The sequence below is a fragment of the Artibeus jamaicensis genome, unplaced genomic scaffold, assembly GCF_021234435.1.
Source record: "Artibeus jamaicensis isolate MK-2021 breed Jamaican fruit bat unplaced genomic scaffold, CSHL_Jam_final contig_548, whole genome shotgun sequence".
Lineage (NCBI taxonomy): Eukaryota > Metazoa > Chordata > Mammalia > Chiroptera > Phyllostomidae > Artibeus > Artibeus jamaicensis.
Window position 1 is genome coordinate 1362157 of NW_026521883.1, and position 20710 is coordinate 1382866.

At 51.5% G+C, this 20710-nt stretch overlaps 1 protein-coding gene and 1 long non-coding RNA gene across 3 annotated transcripts in view; one reads left to right on the forward strand and one right to left on the reverse strand.

Annotated features, from left to right (window-relative positions):
• SAMD4A (sterile alpha motif domain containing 4A) overlaps positions 1–20710 on the reverse strand; it is a 202496-nt gene that overhangs the window by 19118 nt on the left and 162668 nt on the right. For both annotated transcript variants that reach the window (XM_037155563.2, XM_037155560.2), the window contains 5 exons: positions 20097–20206; positions 17613–17699; positions 10545–10851; positions 9232–9317; positions 4169–4287 (listed from right to left, as the gene is read on the reverse strand). In XM_037155563.2, coding sequence (XP_037011458.1) covers positions 4169–4287; positions 9232–9317; positions 10545–10851; positions 17613–17699; positions 20097–20206 — 709 coding nt within the window. The remainder of the gene's footprint in view (positions 1–4168; positions 4288–9231; positions 9318–10544; positions 10852–17612; positions 17700–20096; positions 20207–20710) is intronic.
• Positions 986–13868, forward strand: LOC128628139 (uncharacterized). The gene is made up of 3 exons (XR_008392466.1): positions 986–1065; positions 1266–1416; positions 13517–13868. It is a non-coding gene; the product is annotated as an uncharacterized LOC128628139 (long non-coding RNA).

Below are 20710 nucleotides of genomic sequence, written 5' to 3' on the forward strand. Positions count from 1 at the left end.
TGTGGGGGCGAACAGAGAACAGGAGGAGCCTGGGTCCCCCTAGAGCTTCTCACCCTCGAAGCTGCCGGTGGGACGCCTCCTGGGGTTGGCTCGCATTTTGACAGTTAGGAGGCTTCTGGGGCAACCTGGGCTCTGAACCAGGAAAGGTTCAGAGCGCGAATATTACGTGCACCGTCACGGCACTTCTACACTGATTCTTCAACCCTCGCAACAACCCTATGAGGTAGGCACTCTGTCCACTTTTATTGGCAGCTGGAGAAGTAAAGCAGAGCTTAAGGGTTTCCCCCCGAAAGTCGCACAGCCAGTAGGGGGCAGTGCTGGCAGCCCCGAAATTGAATCAACAAGCGCCTGGGCCTTCTTCCCAGCTGCGTCACAGGACCCAGAGCTCTCATGCCCGTCAGGAGGCCACACAGCGAGAAAGCGGCACAGCCAGGCGCAGTGATCCTGCCAGCGCACCACAGTCTTTCTGTCTGTGTGGCGGACTCGGAGAGCGTGGCTTGAGCGCCCCATGGGACATTAGCTCGGCGAGGAAAAGGACGGTGTCTTTCCTCCTCCAATCTGCATGTCCCGCAACTGAATCGGCCCCTGGCACAGTAAATGCAGGTGGAATGAATGAATGAATTGACCCTCTGCCTCCATGATGCCTCTCCAGATGGAGGCGTAACCCCACGTCTGGGGCTCTGACTCTGGGTACAGAGCAAGGATATGAGAATGGGGGTGGTGTGTGTGCAAGCGCCCTGGACTTAGGACCCTCAGGCCCTCCGTGCAGAGACCCAGAGGTTCCATGCTTCCCCCGGACTCAGGCAGGAAGGCTGCTGGAGACCCTGGCATCGCACTGGGACGCTGTGCTCCCATCGCTCCTGTGACCTCATCGCCAAAGAACGCGTCCTCTCTAACATGCCTCAGGTTCTGGGAGGGTGTGCAGCAGCCAACGGGGTTTCAGGAACCAGCACATTCTTTCCAAGAAGAGTCAGCTTTAGTCATTCACTGATGTTCAAGTCCGAATGCTTTACCTTCAACGGCCACAAGATGGAACAGACTTGCTTTCCCAGCCGTGCAGGGGAGGTTTGTACCAGGCCTGCGAGGAGGAGACTCCGAGAGCAGGGCTGACGTAGTTGAACCAGCTGAGGGTGATGGGGTGGGGGTGGGGGTGGGGGGTCCTGCAAAAACAGTCATTTCCTGAGAGAGAGTTGTGCGTGCATAGGGGGAGGGGCATCTAAGCCTTCAGCACAGTTGATCTCAGAAAATGTTTCTCTTCTCCCCAGAATTCCTACATTTCCTAGGGAGAAAAAGGGAGCAGCGAAGAGAATACCACGGGGAGCTGCCCGCACCGGACTTCTGGGCCGCGTCTGCCCATTTGCAGGCATTTGTGGCCCAGGAAAGCTGCCCGCCCCGGCCCAGGCTCGTCCACATGTGGTGAGAAGGGGGCGCTCACGGGTTCTGGGTCTCTTTGTTTATCTCCTCCTTCCTCCTTTTCCTTCCCTTCTTTCTTCTTTGACTAAGGTTTAAAATGCCCAATTTAAAAGAAGAAATTTAAGCCAGGAGGAATAGGAGTAATTTCTTGTGGCCACAGCAGAGTCCTCTTCTGGAGGAAGGACAATCGGATGGAGTGACAGGTGGAGAGCAGCCGTGGTGGCTTTTTTAAAAAATTGTGAAACTAGGCCTTTGGTGTTTGGAGTCAGAACTGTGGCCACCTGGTAGATGATTCAGTATTCTGCTAAGACTTTTCCTTATTTAGTGCGAATGGCTCTTTTTTGGGGGGTTTGTTTTCCTTTTTTGGTTGGGCTTTTAAAAAGTTATTTCATATGCAAAGTGCAGTAGTCAATGAATGATGCTAAAATGATTTGTGTTTTCGGGAAGGAGAGAATGTATCTTAAGCAATATCATGTGGGTAGAGAGAGGGTTCTATCCTGGGACACTTAGTCACTGGAGGAATGAGGGCTCCAGGCGCTCCTGAGGGTAGGGCTCACTGGGCAGTATGTGGCTGCAAATCCCAGAACGTTCTGGGGACGTAATGGGTGGGGAAGGGGAGAGTTTGGCTGGGCCTTCTTTCTAATGCCGGTAGCGCCCCCTCCGTGGCGTCTTTAACTGGTTATGGCAAAGCCAGTGCTGTTGAACACTGCCACTGCCAGCAGCCAGAGTGAACACTTAGGTTACCTAAGATCACTAGGCTTAATGAAATAATCGCTGTTTTGGGGGAGAGAATAAAGTGACAAAAGTACATTTTCATTCTCTTGCTCCGTCAGCTGTGTCTCTCTTTCTCTCTGCCTTCCTAAATGCAACCAACTTATTTCATAACCTTGAAAGTCATGAAGAGACTGAATAAGAACCAATTAATCTGGGATTTGTGATAATTCAAGCAGGGGCTGGGCTGCAGTTACCTTGTATTATTGGAGAAACACAGCTTCAAAGCAAATTAATAGCATATAAAGATCCCAGAGGTTACACTTAGGAGAACAAATTACTTTCTAGAGCTTTAGCAACCTCCATCTGAACATCTACAATCAATGACTGCAGTCATTCTTACCTAATCGGTAAAAGGAGCTCTAATCTGGCAAACCTGGGGTTAGCCCAATACATGCTTTCGATAGTAACACTCGAGAGAGGTCAAGGTTAATGGGAACTCTGATGTGAACCAAGGACAAGGCAGGGCAGACAGAGGCAGGGAATGAAAGTTCTGGGAGGAGCCGCAAAGAACTTAAAAGCTCTGTCTTCATCTTCAACTTCTAGATTCTTTCTTCCTTTTAGAACTTGTCTCCCAATGGGTTGGTGTTGCAAGATGGGTCTGGAACCTCCTCCTTTTCCTTGGGAGAAGTCCTGCTGCCTTTTACAAGGAGACAGTGAGCCTGGGAAAGGGGTAGCCCAAGAGGAGGAGGCTGAAGAGCAGGCCTGGCCTTTCTTTCGGGTGCAGAGGTGATCCAGGAAGGCCACCCCGGAGGGGGGTGGGAAGGAGAGAGTTGCTTGACATGCCCATCTTTCCTGTATAGGCGCCAGAGGCCAGAGAGCTGCCTGGCCTCCAGAGCAGTGAAGAGCATGGACTGTGGAGCTGGCCTCCCTGGTCGGGATCCTGGGTGCCACTGCCTGCCAGCCGCTCTGTGAAATCAGGTTAACAGTAGCTCCTCTACCTCATATGGTTGTTGCAAGGATTAAATGTACTAATATTCTTAAAGCGCTTGGATACCTCTTGGCATGCAGTGCTAAATATTTGTTTGAGAAGTAATGGTGGAATATGATAATTTAATTTTAACATAAATCTTTAATAGAGACTTTTCACAAATTCCAATTGGCCTTACCTCTTTTAAATAATATAAAACAGTGATGTTTGGAAGCACACTTATGCAAATAAGTGTGAAAGATTTTAACAACACCAAACAGAGCTTCCTATATGCACCGAGAAATGAATTTGGAACTTTTTAGGTGCAAGTGAAAACATTATTATTTATTTGCTCATCTTTAAAAATGTAAAATAGAATGTTGATTTTTTTTAGGGTGTTTGCATGGTCATTCCCTTGTCCTCCCCAAACTCCCTGTCTTTCTTCAAGGCTTAATCCACTAGACCGTCATTCACATTCACCTGTAATATGCAACTGGATCCCTCAGTTTAAAGCCAGATTAAGGTAATGGGGTCTAAAGTACAATGAAGCTTATTTTTAACTGCATCCAAGAAGCCGAAGTACTATGAAAAATCAAGAATGGTGCTGCTCCACTCTTAGATTGCAGCTCAGACCAAAATAGACTAGCACTGGGCTCTTCACCCTGCCACCAACTATAATTAGCTTGTCTGCAGCTAGGAGAGAGAAAAAAATTACACTACCACTTCAGGTGCTGATAGAACGATCCGTTTTTGTCCTTTCAGAACCCCCTTTTGGGGATGAACTGCCAGGTATTCCACTGGCATTCATTAGATCGTACCCGCTCTCTGCATCTGGACGACTAACACTGTCATTTTGACAATGTAAATTGAGTTACAAAAGATCGCATTCAGCTCTTCCTGTGGGAATGCTTTCCCTCCACAGCCTTTCCCAACCCCACCTGTTTGAGGAATGCGACTTGGAACCCGCCCCAGGGCACCCTGGTGAACGCAGAATGCCCTGCCCAGTCCTGCCTCAGGAACCCAGGCAGGAACCTGGAACCGCCCTGCCTTGCAAAGAATGGAATCCCAACATACTTTCTCTGCTGTCGATATCCTGATATGTCTAGAAGGGTTTTCCGAGGGAAAGACCGAAAGAGCTTCTGCACCTGCTGTTTCCATGACAACAGTCTTTTTTTCTGCGTCTCTGTAAATGCCTGCAAAAACAAACAGGACTTTTTAATGGGTGACGCAGCCTGGCATTAGAGAGAGAAACATGCAATTAATAGGGGAAAACATTGGCGTCTCTGCAGTTGCCTTTTTTTCACCTGTTTCCAACCCGGTTCAAACAGCAGTCAGTTTTATTTGTGAGCTGCCTGTATGGAAAATTCAAATTACTTGGCATTGGAGGTGCCTGGTAAAGTACATGCATTAAGCTTTTGATAACCCTCAGTTTTGGTTGCATTTCTGGCAGATCCATACCCACCTTCCTTTTCCTCTGACTCCAGTCTGGACTCAATTTATTAACCAAGAATAAATTGCAAAATTGATTGTTGAATATGCTGGCTTTTGCAGGCCCCCTGAATTTTCATAATCAATGGAAATGCTAAACCACTCCAAAAATCAATTTGCTTGATGGTGTGTGGACACCCTGAGTGGTTAGCTGTGCTTTAGAAAATGGAGTATATACTCTCCGGATTTTAGGGCTCGGCTGGGAGATCTCTGATTAGGGGATCCCATGCCTTACCAACACCCCGGCGCACGTCCAAACCTACACGTTGTCTAAAGTTTAGGAAGATGGGTAGATCCGATGACCCCTCACGTCTTTTCTAGTAAAACTGGTGTTTGGGGGATGTTTTGCCTACTGCCCTGTGATACATCGTCACATATACCATGTCTCCTGTTGTGAGCACCACGGCCCAGGGAGGGACTTTCAGGGGTTTTGTGTCTCCAGAGCGGGGACTCTCAAATTCATGGTCTACAGACTTCCCCGAAGAGAAGTCGGCATGCAGGTTCCAGGGCCCCGTCCTCCACACCCAGAGCCTGCCTTAACAGATCTGGGAGGACTCAGGGGGTTGTGTTGGCAGCAAGTATCCTGGTACTCCTGTTGCCGGAAGAACTTGGTCATGGAGTATTCTAGAGGGTGCGGAGCGCACGCAATATAGGAATCTCCTGTCAGGTGTCCAGAGCTGTGGTCCACACGCTGTGGGAAATCCATCAGATTTGACAGATGAGCATTAACAATGATGGAGAGAACACGCCTAAGTAGTTTCGTCAATAAAGCATAAAATTTAAGTAGCAATAAACTATTACTTAGAATAACAGACTACATGACTATATTCCATGAAGGTAATAGATTCCTGAAACAGAGAAAAAAATGACAGCTTAATTTTCTCACGATGACATTGAATCTTTAAGGACCTAAACACAGGAGAGCTATGTGAATGAAAGCAAAAAGTGTTAGTCATGTTGCGTAAAAGTTACTCACGGGCAGAGCCTTTCCTCCTGGGTGACCTTAGCCAGGCACCATTAAGGGTATTCATCAGGGAGGGCTACCAGCCCAGAAACCTAGTGCAGACCCCCCTCTAAGGTGAGTGGCGGACGGTCTCATGGCCCAAAGTTAAGGATGTGGTTCTCTTCCAGGGTCTCTCTCATTTGGTGGTGGTGCTTGGCGAGTGTCCAAATGCACTTGAGCACCTCTGAAAACAGCAACAGGCAAACCCCTCTGCTGGACTAATAAAGGGAAGGGCAGATTTTTGCTTCCGACCGGCTTTATCCAGCCCAGTGGTGAGTGAGGACACAAGGTGCAGGCGCCGAGGTCAAGATGACCTGAGGAGGAGGGTCCAGCCCTGGGGGTCAGAGAAAGGCCCTGGATGCATGTGGCAGGCGTGAGTCCCACACACCCTTACCCGAGTTCCTCCACCCAAGACTGTTCTTCCCCAGACTGAGCATAGTAACATTCCCCTCAAAGAGCCACTGTCAGGTTTAAATGAGCCAACACCTGAAAAGCACTTAGAATGTGTAGCACATGCCTGGCTCTTAGCAGTGACTCAATACACGCTGCTTACAGATACTCTGACCCGACCTTTTCAATGGCACAGACCAGCCCTTTGGTGGTACGTACATGATGGCTCATCACGGTCAGTGTTCAACAGGTACCTTACTTAGCCCCCAGCAAATGAGTTCAAGGTCTTAAAACTAGAGTACTGAGCTGGTCTGCAGCCAGCCTGAAGGACAGCCTGAGTTTCAAGTGACAAAGTTTCCCTTTATAGATGCGCATTTAAAGAGTTTCCACGTATGAACATCAGTTCATACATAACATCTCCCATGGTGGCAAAGAGCACCCAAAAAGATGGAAATGTAGACACCTGCTCCGAGAGGTCAGCTCATTCACTCAGCACGGGGGCACCAGACTCACACAGTTCCAGGCTGCGGGCAGGAGCAAGCCCCTTAGTGGTGCCGAGTGAGCGTGGTGGCCGGTTCTCCATCCCGGAAGCTCAGCGGGGAGGCGCAGAGAGGAGCCGGGTCACGACTGGCTCAGAGGGCTTTCTGAAAGCCGGCTCCTGTGCATGCCTGCCTGCACTGTTGCTGTTGGCTGGGCTGGCCGACACCACACCTCGGCCCCTCTGCTGGCCGCGCTGGGCTGGGCCAGAGGGGAAGGAGGACTCCACACTGCAGACCGCCCAGACGCAGCCAGTCAGCCACCACTGAATCTTCTCTCCCTGTCAGCCCCAGACCAATATGTCTGTCTGGAGGAGGATGTGTCCCGTGGCTTTTGCGGCTGGATGAAAAGCCTCATAAAGGGGACAAGAGCTCATCTTCCTAGAACTGTCTCAAGACAGCGAGGAGGCAACACTCCTGGGGTTACAATCCATGAGATGAAGGGACTGGTCTCAGATACAAAATTCAGAACTTTCCTGTCTTTTCTTTGACTGCTCTGGGGAGTCAGTCCCTGCATCCCCGGGGAGAAAGTCAGGCACCGTGGAAGTGTCCATGAGCCCCCCTTCTAGGCAGCTGTGAAAGGGAGCCCTGTCTCGGGAGCCCAGGCTAACCTCCGGCCAGGATGCAGGCTGCACCCCCGCGGGCCTCATGGGGAGCGTGTGTTCTGCACATGCAGAATAACCTGAGGCTATGGAAAATTATTCAGATGTGTTTCCTCTTTCTCGAACTGAAATAATAAAAAGGTTTGAACAACATTTTCCTTTCCAAAGCAGAGTGCGGGCACCTCTATCCTGACAGTAGTTCAGGCAAGCAGACCCGGCCCAAGCTCCTTTCTGCCCACGACTCCTGTTACCGAGAGACCCTTCTGCAGCAGTGGGGCCTCCTGCTGGCAGATGAGTCCACACAGTGCCATCTTTGCACTGAATCACTTGGGCAACCGGGGAGGAAAAGTGGAAGGAAGCAGAAAGAAGAGCCAGGATGCCAGTGGAGGGCATGACGAGGCAGGACAGGGAGAGGAATCAGGCCACAGCTTTGGGGCTGGTGCAGACCAACGAGGAAGCTGGGCGCTGTCTGGCCGAGGCAGCTGGAGGACTCGCTACTTTGTCTCGTGGGATCAGCAGACTTGAGGCGAGAGGTGGAGGTAACTTGCCCTCTCGTGTCTTAAAAGCTCAGTGCTGAGAGTGAGCGTGGGAGAGGAAGCAGGGACCTTGTTTGCTTTTTCAGAAGTGTAAAGGCTCCCTTTAGCATCCCTCTGGAAATCCACCTTGAAGGTCCTCCCCTAACAATGCACAGAAGGCGCTGCCCTCCCTGCCTGGAGCGCTCCTCCGCCTCCTTCCTTAGTCCCTGCCACAGAGACTCAGCTCGCCTGTGCCCTGAAACGTAGCTTACGGGTGGTTTCCCTCTGAGGAAACGCCTGTTTTTGCCCCTGGTGGGTGCTCACCACTCCTTGTCTGGGTTCTAGATGCCCCAGGAGGGCCTCATCAGAGGCTTTATCATCATGTGTGTGATTACCTGTCACAACGTAAGCTGCCTAGCCTGGGCCAGGGTGCTTAATCCCTAATAAATATCAGTGGAATGAGTGAGCTCTAAAATTCGTCAATGTGCTCTTCATTCTGCAGCTTTCTGCTGGTCAAAACGAGTGCAGGGGCGGACTGGAAACAGAGAAGGGTTGAGTCAGGGTTCGGGAGAGGTGCACACAAGGACTGATGCGGCTGCGAGAGAGAACTGCAGGAACGAGAGAGGGTAGGGGGTAGAGGAGGCGTGGCTGGGGTGCAAACCCAGAGGGAGACTGGACACCTGCGGGGAGGAGGGCGGAGGCAGGCCGCGGAGGTGGGGCTGGAGAACTGCCCACAGCAGCAGGAGGGTAGGGGCCAGACCGTTGCCCTAGGTATCTCCCAAACTGGGCCGACTGGACTCCTGGGGTGCTGGCTGCCACTGTGGCAAAGGCGAGGAGGCTTGGAGGCCTTTACCATCTTATCCTCATGTCAAAATCCCACAGAAGGAGCTCAGTGCCCTGGATGTACCCAGTCCTAAGTGTCCTAAGGCCTAGACTTTGTCTCTGTGGCTCTCTGGAGGAGAGTTGCCAAAGAAGCCGTTGGGGTCATGGATCTGAGGCACAACCACCTGTCCCCACAGGTCACTTGGGGCAGCTGAGACCACTACCGGCCTCGTCGTGAAGGCTGCACTAGCTTTGCGAGTCTGGCCGGCCTGCCTCCAGCCTGCCTCGGTTACCCTTCAGAAGGACGTGTGGCGAAATACGATTCCCACAAAACTCACAAATCCAAACCCAGAAGAATGGCCGTGAAAACACACAACACACACACATTATTTCTTCTGCACAGTCCTCCTCCACCCCGCCCTCAGATTCCCTGGAGCCAAAAGGCAAAACGTTTCAAAATAAAACTTCTGAAAAACTTGAAAAGGTCAAGGGCCAGGTGCAGGACTGTGTGCTAACCACGCCCCAGCCTCCACCCCTCAGAGATCGTTTCCGAGTCGGAAGTTTTTCCCCAGCCTTCTCCCTCTAACCAGAGCTCAGTCTAGATGAATCCTTGGACGTCTAAGTAACATACAAGTTGCGTTTAGGCCACCACGATGGAGCTATGATGACAGCTGCCCCACAAAAACAAGTTGGGGGAGACCCAAATGATCCCGTCACAGACATGCTGAGAACCATGGCTAAGCAATGAGAAAAAAGCTTCGTGAAAACTGTTACAACTCACCTCATGAATCAGACACTTGTCTATGAGCTGCAAATAGGAACTTATATTTTCCTCATCAGGTCTGGAGACCAAGAGCTGTGTGCACACTGTGTGGAAAAAGAAAGGAAGATGCATTAGAAAAATGCACACCCACCCTAACCTGGCGACCTGCCTCTGCTCTCCTCTCAGGACTAATACTTCCGAGGTATGTGTGCCAGTGGCTTTACGGAAGGCTCACAAAGAGGCCAGGAGGCTCCTCATTCCACTGAAGTCACAGCCGCGGTCACCACGGGAGCCCTCGCCTCGAGAAGCCCCTTTGATTGATTCCAGGCATACCATTCTATATTAAGCCTTCTGCAGTCCTTCCCAGACAGACACTCTGGGAGAGGAAGAACGCAGCAGTGTCCTGAGCTCTGTCTTTGAAAGAGGCTCCCTTTGACAGGGAGTTCAAAGGCATCGAAGACCATCGCTGTTATCAGAGAGCAGTCTCTGTGGTTTTATGAATGAACTGCGCCCCTTATTTGGAGGAATCAAGCTGGCTGGTGCTTTAGGACGTGAGGTGTGTGGGCACACCCGTGAGCGGGAAGCCTGCTCCTCCATCATTGGAGGGTTATTTCTCAAAGTGATACTCGCATTTATGCACAGGCATCAAGACCTGGGCCCCAGGGAGGCCCCGGGCCGTCAGGTGGGAGGGGCGCTCTCCCACCCAAAGGGCTGTGTGTGCATCCTGCCCTGCGCTGGAGATGCAGGCACTGCGTGGCCGTGGTGCCTGCGTGGTCCTTGGGTGGTCTGGGCTGACTTTGGCCCAGCGATTTTCAACCGGTGTGTTGTGACCATTTAAAAAGCATGCAGTACCTGACTGTTTTAGTCAGGGGCACTGACCTCTTTTCCCTTAGATTGTCAAATAAAAAAGTGACAACAGCCAATACAACAACAGCTGTCCGGTGTGAATGAATCAAAAGTATACCCGTGTTTTTTGTCATATCAGCAAAAAGTACATTTTTTGGTGTGCAGTGGAATTTCAGTAATAGGTTTATGTACGCCATGAGCTGAACAAAGTTGAAAACCGCTGCTGTAGCCTGAGGGTGCAAGGCCCAGTGAGCACTCTTCCAGGGGGTGCCCCCGCAGCCCTGGTCTGGGGGGGTGGGAGAGACCTGAGTTCAGAACCAAATACCTTCACCCCTTAGGACCACACTTCCTCATCTGCAAGGTGGGCTAACACACGGACTGGGGCGGGCAGGTCGCCCAGCACCCAGAAGAAGCCCCTTGGGACTGGCAGCTCTGGTTAGTGGTGCTGAGAGAAGAGAAGGGGCAGGTGGGGAATCAGGCTTTACCTTTCCCCATGACACGGGTGAACTGCCCTGGCAGGTCCCCCTCAGGCAGGGGGGCGACAGCCATCTCCCCGTCACAGCTGCTCAGCTGGTGTGGCTGGAGCCCGCCGCTGGCCCCGGCGGAGGTGGTGGTGGCCGCCACACCGTCCTTGCAGTTGGGGCTCTGGCTCTCGGGGCCCATGAGTGAGGGCGGGTGAGGGTGCGGGGCCTCCGGGGTGGCGCTCGGGGAGCCGTAGGCCTTGATGGGGGTCAGGATCATCTGGTGCAGCTCCTGGAGAGGGATGCGCAGGTTGCCCCCCTCGATGATGTCCTGGACGGGGAGAGGGAGAAAGCCTCCGTGAGGGTCTGGGAACCCACCTCCGATGCCTCCCCGCCAATCCGAGCTGTTCCCAGACAGGACTAAGCGCCCCTTCACTGTAACGTTCTTTGGAAAAGCAACCATGTTAATTTGATCATTCTAATACTAGCCCAGGTAGAAAACTTGGACTGTACAGAGAGGTACAGTGAGGAAAGTACACATCAGCTGAAAACCCCACCACCTAGAGATGATTACTGAAGGGATTTTGGTCCGTTTCCTTCCCTGACTTCTTTAGTGCCTCTTTATAAAACGCATTGCTACAGTTCACCCTCACACACTCCGCTGTATAACAGAGTTGGGTCCGACGGTGGCCTCCTGTCCTGAGTGCCACTGGTTTTAAACGGAGGAATCTGACCCTTCATGCCTTCGTTCAGTCCCCCATGAAGAAATCGCAAGGTAGCGGTAAAAGCACAGACTCTAGGGTGGGTGTTGGGCTTCAAATTCCGACACCACTGTGCTCCCTTGGGTAAATGACTTAACCTCTCTGTGCCTCAGTTTTCCTGTGTATGAAATGAAGATAACACTTGGACCTGCCTCACCAGGTGGTTGTGATGATACTCATTTTTGTAAAGCTGCAGGTCAGTGTCTGTTTTCGTGTCCTGTGCTTCTTTGTTAGATGAATACGTTAGCCCCCGTGGACCAGGCACTGGGCCAGGCACGGGAGTACCACGGGAGAGCCTTCAGGGTTCCCTCAGAGCGTCTACCCCTGCCACGAGATGAACAGTCACTGTGCCAGAGGCTGAGGTGCTGTGAGGGGAGGCTCTGGGGGGGGGGGGGTGACGCTGGAGCAGGAATCCAAAGGAGCCTGGGCATGAGGGTCCTGGGAGAAAGCACTCCAGGCAGAGGCCGTGGCAGAGGCAAAGGCACGGAGGCGGGAGCGTGCCCACAGTGGGAGAAGAGCAGCAGGGAGGCCCACAGGAAAGCAGGGCGGGCGAGGGGCGGAGGGTGAGAAATGGGATCAGAGGAGCCTGGTGGGCCTGGGCGTGGAGGCCTGCAGGCTGAGGCAGGGGCGCAGGAATGTCTTCTAAATGAATGGGAGACCAGGGAAGGTTTGTCACTGGGCCATGACGTGTTCTGCATGAATCATCCGAGGGAGAAAGACGGGTAAGAAAGGTGTGCATTATGATGTATATAACTGCATACACTATATACACAACTTTATAAATGAGATCCTTGCGCACATGGAATTTGATATACTGAGCATTATATATTAGAAAAAGCAGTGGAAGTTGATTCTGACAGGCATTTGCCTTCATGCCAGTTGCTCACGGAGGCGCAGAACGGGCTCGACACCTGTGGACGGAGGTCAGGACTGGGGCAGGGGTCTTCCCTGGCACGGTGGGTGGGCCCAGCCCCCGGCCCCAGCACTGCCCAGTGTGCACACAGGGAGCCCTTGCCCTGGGCCCTGACTGCTAACAAAGGTTTGAACCTCTGAGAGCCCGGAATAGCAAGGACATAACTTTACAAGCGTGAGTACCAATCCATTCCTGGGATCCGCCCTCACCAGGAAAAGTTGCCCGATGATGTCAGGGAACACAAGCATAAGCAATGCCATCATTGCCATGCCCAGACTTCCTAATCAATCAATCAATCAATCAATCAATCAGTAAGGGGAAGCCTGAGGATGGCAGCCTCGAACAGACGTGTTTCAGTTCTGAGCAGCGAAACACCAAGAGCTCTGCTCTGTCATTGGCGGGATCCTGCTTTGTCCAGGGAGTTGGAAGCAGAGCCTGAATTGTACCTTCACTTAGTTGGCGCCCAGGGGTTCTGAGGGAAGGGAAATGCTAAGTAGCCACCGGAATTATCTCAATCCTGGCCAGGGCAAGAAGGCCACTGTTGGGCCTTCTTGAAGGGAGAGAGTACATTTTTCTTTCTCAACCTGGCAGACGTGGCCAAGGGGAGACCCCCGCAGCCTGTGCTGGCAAGCCTGATGTGTGAGGTGGGGTGCTCCCGGTCATCCCCAGTTTTCCTGCTGCCCAGACTGGCCCTTTCCCAGAATCTGGTGCTGTCATGTGACTGCTCCTTTGACTTTGGACTTGGTGATCTGGTTCAGGGCAGGGCACATGGAGGAAGGCTAGCTGACCCGTGCCAGGAGAGCACGGCTGCCTTTTCTGACCCAACTATGTGCCAACTGGACCCCTGCTTTGAGGTCTTCCAGTTACTGCCAACCTCCCAACCAGCACCTGGGGTGTGGGGGGTCCCGATCTCCTTGCAGGGAAAGGAGGGAAAGGAAAGGAGAGAACAGGTGAGGCTTCCCTACGAGGCAGAGGGCAGCCTATCTGGGGGATCGCATGCACCTTGCCGTGCCATCCCACGTGGCACCTACCGCGGAGGCGAGCAAGTATGTGCTTGTGACACTGTCAACCGCCACCAAAGCCTCACTTGCTCTGTCAAGTGGCAAGGGAGCCTCTGTAGGCTTCCTCAGTGATGGGGAAGGAGATTTTGATTTTGCTAAGAGCTGAGATCCTTCAAACAAGAAACATACCAATCTTATTTTATTCTACTGGGGCAACTGCACCAAAAGGCAAACCATAAACATAATGAACAATGTTGGATGCTTTCAGAAAGCAGAACTTAATCAGGAATCATGCAGAGTTTTGTTTTGTTTCCCCCGTAGACTTCAAGCCACTGACTCAACGATACCACTCAACTGCCTGCTTCCACAGGCACCGAGACCTGTAGGAAACCACCCAGTGGGACTCAATCCGGCGCCCCGACTAGCTGCTGGAATTAATTCTCCACGTTGACAAAAACAGGGACTCAACCCAAGACTCTGTGGGTCCTCATACCATAAATACAACCCTCCATGACACACAAAAAGGCAAGAGCGAAGCTGTGTGCTCCCCAAGGTGCCCGGCTGAGCAGCTCACGTGAGAACAGGTAACAGGAAGGGTGGGCTGGCACAGCGCAGGGCGGACAAGCAGGAAGGGAACTCCTTTCAGATGGTCGCAGCCTTCCTGGCCTGGCTCTTAGGTCTTTGAGGAAGGATGGATAAGCCTTTCACGGGTTATTTATAGCAACGAGATGCAAATCATCTGGGAGAGAGCAGCAGCCAGTGTCCTGGACACTTAGGCAACTGTCCATGGCTCCATCCTTGTCTTCGTGGGCAAAGAACTGGACCTCCACACTATAGGCAGGACTCCTGCATCTGCTTAAATCCATTCTCTCCCCTTCATTCATTCGCCAGACGTCAGCTGAGCCCTACCAAGAGTCAGGCGCTGTCTCTGACTCTAGGCACTGGGGATCTAAAACCAAATACAACAGAATCCTGGCCCTGAGAAGCTCACGGTCAGTTGCCCGGACCCATAGAGTGTGAGTGCACTGCCAGGACAGGGAGCTGTGGGAATGTGGAGGAGGGTGTGTGAGTGTGAGTGTGCGCGTGTTCTTTCTCCACACAGGGTTTCCAGGCTTAGTGTATGGTTCAGCTTTACAGTTTGGGAGTCAGCCGAAGAGGATGGTGAGTGCATAAAAGCATGCGGAAACATTTTATTATTAAAGATAAATGTGGAAAAATCTGCCCCAGGGACCATTCTACTCTTTCCTTTCCCACCAAATACCTTGAGAAGTCTACCCGCCTTCACCCCATGGCCTCGTCACCCGTTCACACTCCGAGGTTTGTGGGTTTCCCTTCAGTCACTCCCAGCTCCCTGAGACCCTTCCTGTCGTGGCTACTGGTGACCTCCTGGCGGCCAGTTCCAGGGGGCAGTGTTCGATCCTCATCGTTTGGGTCACAGCCACGGCACCCAGTGCGGTTCCCTCTTTCAAACTCTCTCGGACCCTCGGGCGGGCTCATTGGTTATTTGGTTCTTCCCCATCTCACGGTGCTCCTCAGGGCCTGTCCTCAGCTCATAACGCTCCACACCCTTCTGGGGGGACCGACTACCGTGTGCACACCGATGACCCACGCCGAGTCTTTCAAACCCCGGTGAAGTCCAGACCTGTTCTTCTGGCCACTGACTTGCCATTCCTGTCTGGCTGTCTCTCGGGCATCTCGGGCCCAGCCCATTAAACTGAACTCCGCATCTGCCACACGAGGAATTCCTCCTAGGCTTTTGGTTTCCAAATGGCACGGTATTCAAGCCCAAGCCCCCTCCCCTCGCCTGGACTCCTGCTAAATGACCTTCCTGATCCTTCACCCTCGCAGCCCCTGCTTTGGCTCAGGGGCCCACCAAGACTGGCTATAGGCTCCTAACATGTCTTCCAGCCAGTTCAGGCTCCTTCCTGCAGTGTGGTGTGTTCCGATCCAGGAAGATGTCCCCACGGGCCTCGGCGATGACCGGGTCACACTAGGGTGTGAGAGTTCTGGCTGCAGGTCTATCTGACACCATGCAGCCCTGAGGTCCTGAGGAACCCCGTGTTACTCTGCACGTATTACTCACAATTAGCCTCCAGTAGATGGGGTAAATCTAGCCCAAGGCAGCTGCTTGTCAGAGTCAGTAACTGAGTGGAACAGCTCTGGAGGCAGACCTCTGGACACAGAGCTTATCAACAGTGGCTTCGGGTGGGAGCCCAGCTATCTCCTTAGAAATCTCCAGGTTCTGTGTGAGGTCAGAATGCCCAGGAGGCAAGGGCGGGGTGACAGCATTTCCTGCAGCATAATCAGCTAAGGAGGTCTGGAATGCACCGGAAATGGCCGATCTGTATCTGTCTTGGTGGCCCAAGTAGCAAAAGATTAGGGATAAGCCTTGAAGAGCAGGTGAGACTCAGGTCCCAGAGAAAGAACAGAGCCGGGGGCCCAGTCCTTGGTGGATGCTGAGGGAAGGTTCGTCCCTACTCCGAGGCCATCGGCTCCCGAGGGGACACACACACAGAAGTCTGGGTATTCTGAAGCAAGTTCGACATGTCAGTCTCACAGACACAAACTCTCCTCCTCAAGGAAGTCAAACTGAATAAACTGTTTATGGCTCTCCTCCTGCTCACTGGCTACTCTTAGACTTCATATCGCACCTGTCACTTTCCCAACACTCCCATTCCAGTGAACCAGGAAGAAAGGGTTTTTGCAGAGTCACTATTATCCTAGGTGTGAAATCAGAGACACAGAAAACGTCACTGACTTAATCGAAGGCTGGACAGGAAGTCGGGCGTGTCAGGGCCGCCCATGCTGCCTTGGGGCCCCGTGTTCCCACACACCGATTCGGCCCAAGACGGAGGGGAGCGCGGCTCACGGCGGCTCCATCTCTCGGGCATGTGTGTGTCCTCGGTGACGGGATATGAATGGCCTCCTGATGGCTGCTCCAGAAATAAGGGGGGGGGGGGTAAACACATTCTTTCATCATGACACTTACCAATCTAATTCTTATACAAAATGTTTTCTGTGCCTCCTACTAGGTAAGGCACAAACTGGCCTTTTCAATGTTCCCCCAAAGAGAACGGCTTCTTGTATTAAAAATGGCAACAATCATTGTGTTGAACAGGCTGCTTGGTAAGGCAGTTAGCATAAAATTATGAGCAACAAGAATAACCTAAAGTTCAGTTGGACAGGTCATTGCCACTTGTGATAAGTTAATGGTGAACAGGACTTTCACTATAGGGTGTGGATGTGAGTAAGCCTGTGTCTGTCCATCCAGAGGTTTTAAAAGCAACCTTTCTTATGAAGTATACATGCATATTTCATAAATATATTATTTCGTATTTTACGTACCATGCATTAAATATAACTATGTCACATAAAATTATACACACGTTTTTGTTAAAAGTTAAAAAAAAACTCCCATTGCATTAAAATGTTTACGTGCTCACAGAACTTGTGCCAGCCCTACCCACCCCAGCACTCTGCTGCCTTCCGAAGGCTCCTGGGACAACTCGGGAGGCTGCCCCTGGAGCTCTGCAGGCAGCAGGTAACTGCAGAACTTCCCACCCGCCACTCCCAGCACCTCCCGACAGCAGTGCGGCGCCCGGGTCCCGAGACGGAGGCAGAACGCACCCGCTGTGTGTGGAGCAAGGCCTGCTCTCCTTTGGACCTTAGAGGAAATCATAAAGTCACCAAGTCCTAAAGACAACATCGTTACCAGAGTGACGTCCGGATACAAAGATCGGACGAGAATGTGTTTAGGCAGCAAACGAAGAGGGGCAGTGGCAGCTGGTAACTGCTTTTAACACTGGAATAAACTCTTTTTCAGCATTTGGCATTTTTGAGATGGTTCCTATCAGAGGCACGGGGACCTATTCTGTTGTTAGGTTCAAGTGTGGAATTGCTCTCTGGAGAGCCCCTGTGCCCACCTGTGTGGTGATTTTGAACACTTCCAGGGAACCCGGAGCACACCTGGTTCGGCGCTGGCCTCTCGGGGGCGGCTTTTCTCAAAACCCAGCCCTTTCCTGGAGGAGGACAGGAACGGGGCAGCTCTGCATATCCCCTGCACTGTTTTGTCAGGACTCAGCCTCTAGTGGTGGGTCAGACCCTTCTCTAATCTCTACCAATGTCCCAGAGGCAGAGGGGAACAGACACGAGACCTGATCTGACAGCACTTCTTCAGTGCTCCAGGATGGCCCGTCGCAGGCTGCCTGGGCCCAAGCAGCAGGACATTCCGCAGTCGGCTCGCAGAGGAGCATGAATAACCAGGAATCTCTGCTTCGGAATCACTTCGGTTTTTCTTACTTCAGTAACGAAACAGCACGTCCAGGCGAGGGCCTGCCCTCTTTTCAACTGCAAAGTGTCCCTGGTCCAACTTCCCAAGACGAAGGGAGAAATTTTCTCTCAGTTGGGAATAACTTACCCTTTCCAAAGACTTCAGGAGGTTTTGTCTTTCTTTAAGCTTCTGAATACTGATGACAATTTTGTGTCTTGCACCTTTGGTAACATTCTGTAATAAAATAAAAGTTGTTTTTGAAAATATTTTTAAGGATCATCTTAGAGACCCTTGGAGGCTGTTTGGTATTCTACTGTTTGCTTTGTTTCCCTACGTTTGCAGACTAGGAAAAAACATCTGTTTGTCTCTCTTTAGTACCTACTGTTACAAACCTCTTCTTACTAAACATTCTAACTCCATCTGGTTGCCGTGTGTCTGTGTCTTTGTCTGTAAACTTGAGGACAGAGAGTGAAAGCTGGAACAGCCGATGAGCTCACCCAGCATGAAATTTCCTCATAGTCTTAACAGACCATTTTTAAGGCACATACTTCTCTTCTCCAGGATTTATCATCCCGGTCCCTCCCAGGTGCCCTGAGGGCTCCAGCCAGACAAGGACAGGCACGGTTTTCTCCAGTCTTTCCTGTTCCTCATCTCCATTCTTTTTTCTTTTTTTAAAGGTTTTATTTATTTATCTTTAGAGGGGAAGGGAAGGAGAGAGGGAGAGAAACATCAATGTGTGGTTGCCTCTTGTGTGTCGTGTCCCCTGCTGGGAACTGGCCTGCAACCCAGGCGTGTGCCCTGACTGGGAATCGAACCATGATCCTCTGGTTCGCAGGCCCACGTTTAATCCACTGAGCTACCCCAGCCAGGGCCTGTTCCTTGTCTCCAGATGTGGAGCCCAATGCGGGACTCACCTGCTGTCTCAATACACAAACAGTTTTTGTCAGCACCCAGCTCTCCTTTGGTTTCCACAAAAAAACCCTTAAACCTACAACTCAGTTGTCACTTCAGGGAAGTGAGTTAGACTCACATAGGGCTGTGGATTTTATCTTAATGGTATAGCAATGATGAGCTTAAGGATTCAGTTTAACACTTGTTAACTATACGTCCTACAAATTTCCAAACAGAAGGGCCTTTCTGAAACAGGTCTCTAATACATACTTCTTGCAACTATTCATTAGATTCCTCTTAAAAAAGGAAAAGATGGGAACATCAGCTGTATCTCCTTTACTTAGAAAAATTAAGCCATCGAGTGAACCTGAACTGCCTCTCAAGATGAATCACTGGGGGCACATTTCTGTTTGGCCTTGACTCTGGGCTAATGTGGATGGATTACTCGGGGAAGTCTGTGCCAGCCTCTGGCATGGCCCCTTTGGTGTCAGTTGTTTCTTGTTTTTTCTCAACTCGAACAACTGATGACTTAGATTTTTTCCCTCGACTACGACTCAAAGACGAACGTGCTCTCAGAATCGGTTCCCATCAGTGCCCGGGACCCCGAGGAGCAGTCGGGGTGAAACAGGCAGTGGGAGAAGGGTTAGGGCGTCGAAGTTAGTGCGTGTCGTTCTCTGAGAGTGTGTGGTGACTCGGGTTTTGTCTGGTGTCCTGCGGCCAGTGCTCAGCCCGGCGGGCAGAGGCCAGCTGAGGGTGAGTGTGCCCTGGGAGCCCAGCGATCCGCTGGAGGTGTGTGTCCAGACCAGCTCTGCCCCAATGGCACAATATCCTTTTCCTGCAGGGGAAATACTATTAGCCTGTTCAGACCATTAATTCTTCTAAATCACTCCTCAAAGGAAACGAGGTCAATTTAAAACATGCAAATAGCATTTTAAACAAGGGCAACAAAGACATCAGTCAGATGTGCTCACTCGAGCTCAGCATGCTAGGAAGCAACGCATAGCTTCAGGGGTTCTGTGGACCTTCCTGGCCTTTCGCAGCCACCCTCGGGGCAAGGTGCCTCGGAAGGAAGGAAGCGCTTTGTCCTTTACGGTACACAGAAGGGAAATCAGATCTGAGACCTGGGCTAATGCCATCTCAATAACTGTCCTGTGGTATCAGAGGTGGTTAGAGGGGGGAAAATATTGTACAACTTACTCTGATCTCAGCTAAGACCAGTCTGAACATGTTTTTGTACAAGTGTTGAGAAAGGTTTACGGCATGACCTGGTGCCTCTGCTCAGCAATCACTAGAACTTAGCTGATCTGTAACCAGACTGGGCAATAGACAACCAGTCCTTCTGTCGTTCCCCAAGCAAGCCCTCATTCGGCAGAGGGAAGGAGCAGGAAAGGAATGTAAATACGTGATACAGCTTCTGTGAGGCCTTGGTCCAATGTTCTGCTTCTAGGAGATGCCACTGACTCCTCCCATGCACCCTTGAACTTTGTGAGTGCACCTATGTTATGCCTGCTTCATACCACCCCATTTCACCACCATCGGCCTGTCTTCCATTTCCTACTGCGCCCTGAAGGCAAGAACTGTGCCCTACTCAGGACGCAGTGCTGGTCAGCACCTGGCAAGTCCTCAGAGATGAGCTACCACAAGGGTATAGGTATGAGTACAAACAAGGTCTGTCTTGGGCTGGAACTTCAGGTTCCACCTGGGGTCCCTTCTCAGGGGATGGGCCCCTGAGGCACATACCTGAGCCTCCAGCTGGCACTCGGTGAGGGCCATCATTTCCTCGTAGGTCATCTGGGAGAACAGGGCGGCGTACTTGTGCAGACGGAGGCTCTTCAGCCAGGCCGGAACATCTGGGGTGCAGGACGTGCGGGAGGTGGGGAGAGAAGTTGAGAGGGCACGAGAAGAGATGACAACAGAGGGAGCAGAGGCGGAAAAAGAGGGCAATGGTCAGAGGGAAAAAAGAAAAAAAAACTTCGTTACTACTTGTTTAATTTTGGTAGCAAATTATGGGCTCTGAAGCCTGGATCTACCCCTGACCTTCTTGGTCTAGCTCCGTAGAGCTCCCTTTATTCCGTGTTAGACCAGGGGGCTGTGGACTTGGGGTCCATGGGCTTTGGGGAATATAGGGATCCCCTAACATTATATCCCAATTGGTGAATATAGTAGGTAGTTTTCTGGCAGAGAAACATCCACAGGTTCTGCTAGATTTCCAGAATGGTTCATGACCCCCCCAAAACGTTGAGGAACCACTGCTTTACCTAGACTACTTCATTACTGATTTGGAAAGAAGTGATGCAGAATGTTAAAACTACACATGAGGAGTCTTCGTCCTCAAGAAAATTTCTTTCCAGGTT